Source organism: Pleurodeles waltl, chromosome 2_2, assembly GCF_031143425.1.
Source record: "Pleurodeles waltl isolate 20211129_DDA chromosome 2_2, aPleWal1.hap1.20221129, whole genome shotgun sequence".
Lineage (NCBI taxonomy): Eukaryota > Metazoa > Chordata > Amphibia > Caudata > Salamandridae > Pleurodeles > Pleurodeles waltl.
Window position 1 is genome coordinate 990,722,199 of NC_090439.1, and position 6,000 is coordinate 990,728,198.

At 41.5% G+C, this 6,000-nt stretch overlaps 1 protein-coding gene across 1 annotated transcript in view; it reads left to right on the forward strand.

Moving 5' to 3' along the window:
• FAM91A1 (family with sequence similarity 91 member A1) overlaps positions 1-2,963 on the forward strand; it is a 253,107-nt gene extending 250,144 nt beyond the window's left edge. The window contains exon 24 of the mRNA XM_069220714.1: positions 663-2,963. Coding sequence (XP_069076815.1) covers positions 663-857 — 195 coding nt within the window. The 3' untranslated portion in view covers positions 858-2,963. The remainder of the gene's footprint in view (positions 1-662) is intronic.
• The last annotated feature ends 3,037 nt before the right edge of the window (positions 2,964-6,000 follow it).

Consider the following 6,000-nt stretch of genomic DNA (forward strand, 5'->3'; position numbering starts at 1 on the left):
GCAGAACTTCCTGTTTGGGAGCAGATTAGCTACCCATTTCCTAAACTGGTCTTCAAAGGTGTCTATGAAGAACACGGAATGTAGTGTCCTAGGTTTGAATGTATTTACCAGCAGAAATGGAGTAAAGAAATCTCCCATCGCACTTCAACAGTGCCCAACATTAATTAAAGGTATTGGAGTTTTCATAATCTCTAACTTCTAACCAGAGTCCAAACTCTATCCGCGGGGCCGCCTTGGATTTGTGCAGAAGGCTTGGGGGGGGGGGGGAGGGGTGTACTAGGGTGGGGTGTTTTCAGTTTACTACCAATTCCCATATTGTCAACGTCGCTATTGTCCGAAAAACAATCAATCCTGTTTCCCGGAGGTCTGGAATAGGAAAAACGTCAGGGTAAGCCCAGGGCCCATTACTGCTCAGTCTACAAAAGGTAACCGCGGCGTTTTTTCTACATCAGACATTCTTTAGCTGCCTCGGGTTGGAAGAACAAGCTTTCCTTTAGGAAAACATGTCTGAGAATGTATTTGTAAATTATCAGCGAATACTTTCATTACAAATTATGTAAACAAACGAATTTGTATTCTACAGTACCCTATATCAATATAGTCTATCTATACTATGTGTGAGTGCATATTTAATCAAATATAAATGTGTTTTCTGTTTACAGGAAGGTATTTCTACACTCGACCTCCTCTCCGATGCCAGCACTGCAAATCTTCTCTCACAGCCTGCATCGCCTGACATGGGTGTACCACTTCCTGCGAGGAGCTTAATGTTCAGGGATGGAACCCTTTCTGAATGGCATGGACGATCCCCTTCTTCAGTCCTTATCACTAACATACCTAAAGAACAGACAAAATAGTTCCACTTGGCGTGTGTTGCCTAGGATTTAAGACTTCATTTGCCATTTCTGTTTTCTGATGCAGTGTATTGGCAACCACTAACTGTGATGCGCTTGAAGTAGAACACATGCTAAGAGGATGGTTATAAATGTAGCGGCCCATTGGTGGAAGTTGCACATTATTGTCTAAAATCTGTGTAATATAATTAGTGCTGACCTCAGAATATCTTTCTGAGGTCAGCACTAGTGTGTTACAGGCAGTGGGGCATTCTTCATCAGAATATCTGTGTACGCGTTTTGTCGGTTCCAGGGTGGCTAACCTTATCACGTTATAGATGTTTTCTAATCATCTAGTAAAACGTTTCGAAGGACCCCGTTGTAGTTTGTTTAAACAATATTATTGAACACTTTAAAACATGGGTTGTAGGTACTTTCCTAGTTCGCCATCTTCCCAATGCACTTTTACCATAGCTGTGACTGTGACCATGGTACTGCGTTTCAACATTGTAGTAATTAACATTTACACAGATCTCATTTGGGAAACACTCTCCTTTTCCATATTGTAACGTTTGCTTTCTCTCATGAAAATTGCATTTATTGTTCACCTAATCTAACCACGAAGAAATCTCCGCAGGCCAGTTGCCCAAGCCATCCTTATTTCGTCACAGGATCACTCAAAATTAAAAGGCTGGTAGCAGTAGAAGGAATTACTGCTTTCTCCATCCGAGAATGATCCATCTTAATAGCACAACTCCATATGGTCATATAATGGCAATACATGCATTTGCACTTTGTACAGATGCTGGGAGGATCAACCGCGTAATTGAAATTACTCAAAGTGTATCATACTAAATTGCCTGTGACGGGAACAGTTTCTAAGGAATCTATTTCCAGTGGCAAGAGTGGTTCTATGGCACCTTAACTGGGATAATACGTATTCCCAATTCTATAAAGTATTTACAGGTGAAGTATGGATCATTGTAACAAAACGTCTTGCAGCGGAAGGCCTTAGCTTTTCAAAATGATCATTAATAAGTTACTGAATTCGAATATTGTGGTTGATCAATCGTGACTCTATCACGTTTAATGCAGATAAGAAATATATTGTGCACCTTGGCATAAAATACCATCGGCTGAATTGTTCTCCATTCTTGCACATTAGATGATAAACATGTAGTATGGCACAAATGCAAAGTATGGTCCAGTGCGGTGCACTGTTGCCAATTGTGTCACAGTATTGCGCTTAGAGTTTGGACTGTTGCAGGTGGTGACATCAGGGATGCCTTCTGTGTACACTCACCATGGTTATTTCTTATTTCAACTTTTAGAATATTCTTTCTTATTGAATTAACGTGAACACCAATAATGATACTGTAGTCCCAACCATGGTTTACATCAGCACCTTCATGGACCAACCCCCCGTGCAAGGTACTATTTTGTCTGGGAATAGACCTGCAAATACTGTCCAGTTCACCATCCGTTGTGACCAAATGATCAGAGGGTTGTCTGTTTTAACATGTGAATGCGTTGAAAGATGAGACTGAATAACGACCAGGTGGATGATATTCAGTCATTTACTCGTGTAAATAATCAGATGCACAATTGTAAAATCGTCTGGAAAGTTGTTCCTCTCAATTACAAATATATTTTTATGTTCATGTGCTGTTTTGTCGCTGGTGGATTTGTACAAATCACTAGTACGTAAATGTGACCAATGCTGCTGCTTATTGTGTGCCTCACTTACGACTCTTCCTTGTTGTATTTTGCTATTGTAGTCTGAATAATTTATTCGCCAGATGCAAAACACCTAGATCTATACGTTTATTAAACTGCACTGTCGTAATGATTTTCTTGTCAGTTATTTAAAGTGTTCCTAACTAATTAGGAATCCGGTTATTTAAAACGACATGGTTAATTCTCATCATTTCCAAGTTGCATCCATCTGAGTGACCAAAATGGCATGACTCACCCACATAGTGCGAGCCATTGCGAAGTTGGGTTGAAATTGAGGGCGGAATTATGGTGATTTCTTCTTGGATACCAACCACTGTTCGAAAATGGACACATCATTTAAGAAGCCACATACCCAGTATTGATTACCTTTTGTAATAAATTCACTAGAGTATATCGTTTTGGCCTTTGTATTTCTGTGAGTTTGAAAAATGAACTAAATCTCAAAAAGGGAATTCCATTTGCATTTTTCTTAATTATAAAATATGCTTAGTAATTAGTAAAGTCTTAACTTTTATGTTTCTTCTACCGATTTCTGTAGCTAATGCATATATTTCTGCTCTGTTTAGCATTATAACCAAGAAGACTAATGCTAAATTCATGTTAAAATATTTTAAGTGTTGTCCATAAAGGGTATAGATGGAGGCTGGAAATGGGCACAGGGTAAAGAACGTAGAAATTGGCAGTCAATAAAATGACATATGTAATACATTTCATGTATTACTGATCTTTAGACATGTTATATGTTTTGCTCATTTATAACCAGATTTGCCCATTCATTCTTCTCGTATTCTTCAGTTAATAGTTGCAAATGTATTTCCTACTGAAGAACTATATCAGTTCTGCTTACTAGCAAATATTTATCACTTTGACTGTGCTACGAGATCTAATTTGCAGCAGAATATCAACATATCTAAGAAATGTTTTTATGATAATAATCTATCCATTTTAATAACCTATCTACAAATATATGGGAATATACTATGATTTCATTGATTATAGTGTGCTGCTACACAGTAATATTAGAAGAAACCGTTACATTTTTATTTTTTATCAGATATTTTATCTTCAAAAGGTTATTTTTACCAGACATATGTAGAGGTTTAAACGAAAGGACTTTATGTTTTCTGAGGTTTGCACCTTCCTACAGATTCCTCACATTATGAATACTTCTTCCGGGCACCAGCCTGGTCGAGAAAGCCTTTACCCCAGCAGTGACTCTTCAGTACTGCCAGGTAGTGCTAAGAACCTCGAGCTACAACTGTGCCTCTCAAGATGATGTTACGGGGTACATTAGGTGTTAGTCAATGTGCTGGTGTAAGTGTTTCCGCGCTGCATCAATTTGGTCTGGAGATCTGTATCTCACTGCCAAATTCCTCAGGTTTACGACCCCAGCTGGGTGCAGTGACCACCAAAAGGGCTTCAACCTTTAAGCCTTACAGGCTGTACTGCTAGAAGATGTCCTCACGGGCCCCCTACAATGACAGTATTTGGTGTCTTGGGTGCAGACATGATGCTGCGGGCTGCAAATCCTGCACCTTCATACACCTGAAAGCCTTTTGAGAGAGGACTGACAAGTTAGTTTTGGCTAAGCCCTGGAGCAAGTCTTCCATGCAAAGTTCCTGTATCAGAGACATGATTTCTTCAGGGATAATTCTCCTAAGGGATCTTCCTGCAAAAAACACCAAGACCACCATAGGCAGGAAGCATTCCTGGACTGTCTGTAGTCTTAAAACTGTTCCCCTATGCTAGCGACCCCTTCCCAAGCACCAAGAAGCTAAATCCAGAGTTTCTCACTGATACTTCTGCCTGCAAGATCCTCACTTGTTAATTATCGCTAGCTGCCAGACTAGATGCCTATACTTTTCATATGCCTTTAGGGTGTGCTGTGCTGGAAGTAGCACTAGGGTGACATAACTGAAGCCATATAGGACCCACCCTAGGGCACAGAAACAAGAAACAGAAAAAGAGGAGGAGAACGAACGACAAGTACCCTTAATATCGTTTGAGGTCCTGAGATAGGTCACATTGGCATGCTCAAGCTCTAGGGAAGTCCTACTGTGAGCCAGAGCTGATGGAATTTACTGTGGCTTAGGAGCCACCTCCAGTGATGCTACCACTGCTGATTCCTGCCACGTGATCAATCACAAGTCCTCTGCTGCCTCTACCACACTGCGCAGCTCAGATGCTGGAATATCCAGCCTTCATCAATGTTCAGGCATGCTGTGTTCCCCCCTGGTGAACCTTGTGGGCCTATGGATTCTGGCGATGGCTCCTCCCTGGTGCCATTCACCCAAAGAGTTCTTCCTCATGGAATGCCCCTGGCACTGACTGAGGTATTGTAGCTGCCACAACCTTGATGGCAGTCCCTCCAGTGGCACCAACAATGCCAACACCTTCCCACCACTGGACTGTGCCTCCTCAAATCCGCCATCCAAGGCAAAAACAATCTTAATAAGGTCTAGGATGAGGGTCCAGGAGATAGTAGAGAAGGCCAGATATAGACAAGAATGTTAGTCTGATGGCTCATGCCAGCATTACTGGCAAACTATGGAAAACATGTTTTTCTTGCTTGGATTATCTCAAGATGCCAGGGGTGGTGTCACACTGTACATATAACAGTGATGCAGCCCACTTGTTACTACCCACATCTTCACACACTGCTGACTACCTGGGCTTGCATAACATCAGTGGGTTGGGCACATCCCCATAGACAGAAATGTCTCGGGGTCAGTCCCTTGGAAGTAACATCCTTACATGTGGTATTAAGGAAGACATCAGATGTATTGAAGTTGTCCCAGCCACCAGTGGAGTCTAGACAAAACATTCTACTTCGAGCCACAGCAACAATAGAGACATTGCTACCATTTATTGAGACCCTGCTTGACACTGTACAGACTGACTGGTACAAGCCCACTTTAGCCCCCCATCATAAACCTCTTGATAGATAGGCTGTGCAGATCAGTACCTGGAGAATTCCACTCTGTTCATCCCCGTTGCTCCTCCCAACAATGAATCTAATATATTGAAGGGTAAAGACAAGAAAATATTCTCAGAAGAAAGTTTAGCCCTCCAATCTTTGAACCATACCTGCCAGCTGGACAGATATACCTACAATTGTGGGACATAGTAGCCATAGTGATGCAGACTCTGCCAGACCACCTCAAAGATTATTTTGCATAGGTAGTAAAAACGAAATGCTCTGCATACCTTCAGGCAGATCATAAGGATGGGTCTGGACACAGAGCCAGTGCCTTAGGTTATTTGGTGACCCTGCAGAGGCATATGTGGCTGAAATCAACTAGATGTTAGACAACATTAATGGATTTGATGTTTGATGGGACACGTCTTGTTGGAGACAGGGAAATGCTGCCTTGTAAAGTTTAAGGTGGAGAAGTGACTGATCTATGGGCTGTCAGTCCTATCCCGAGAC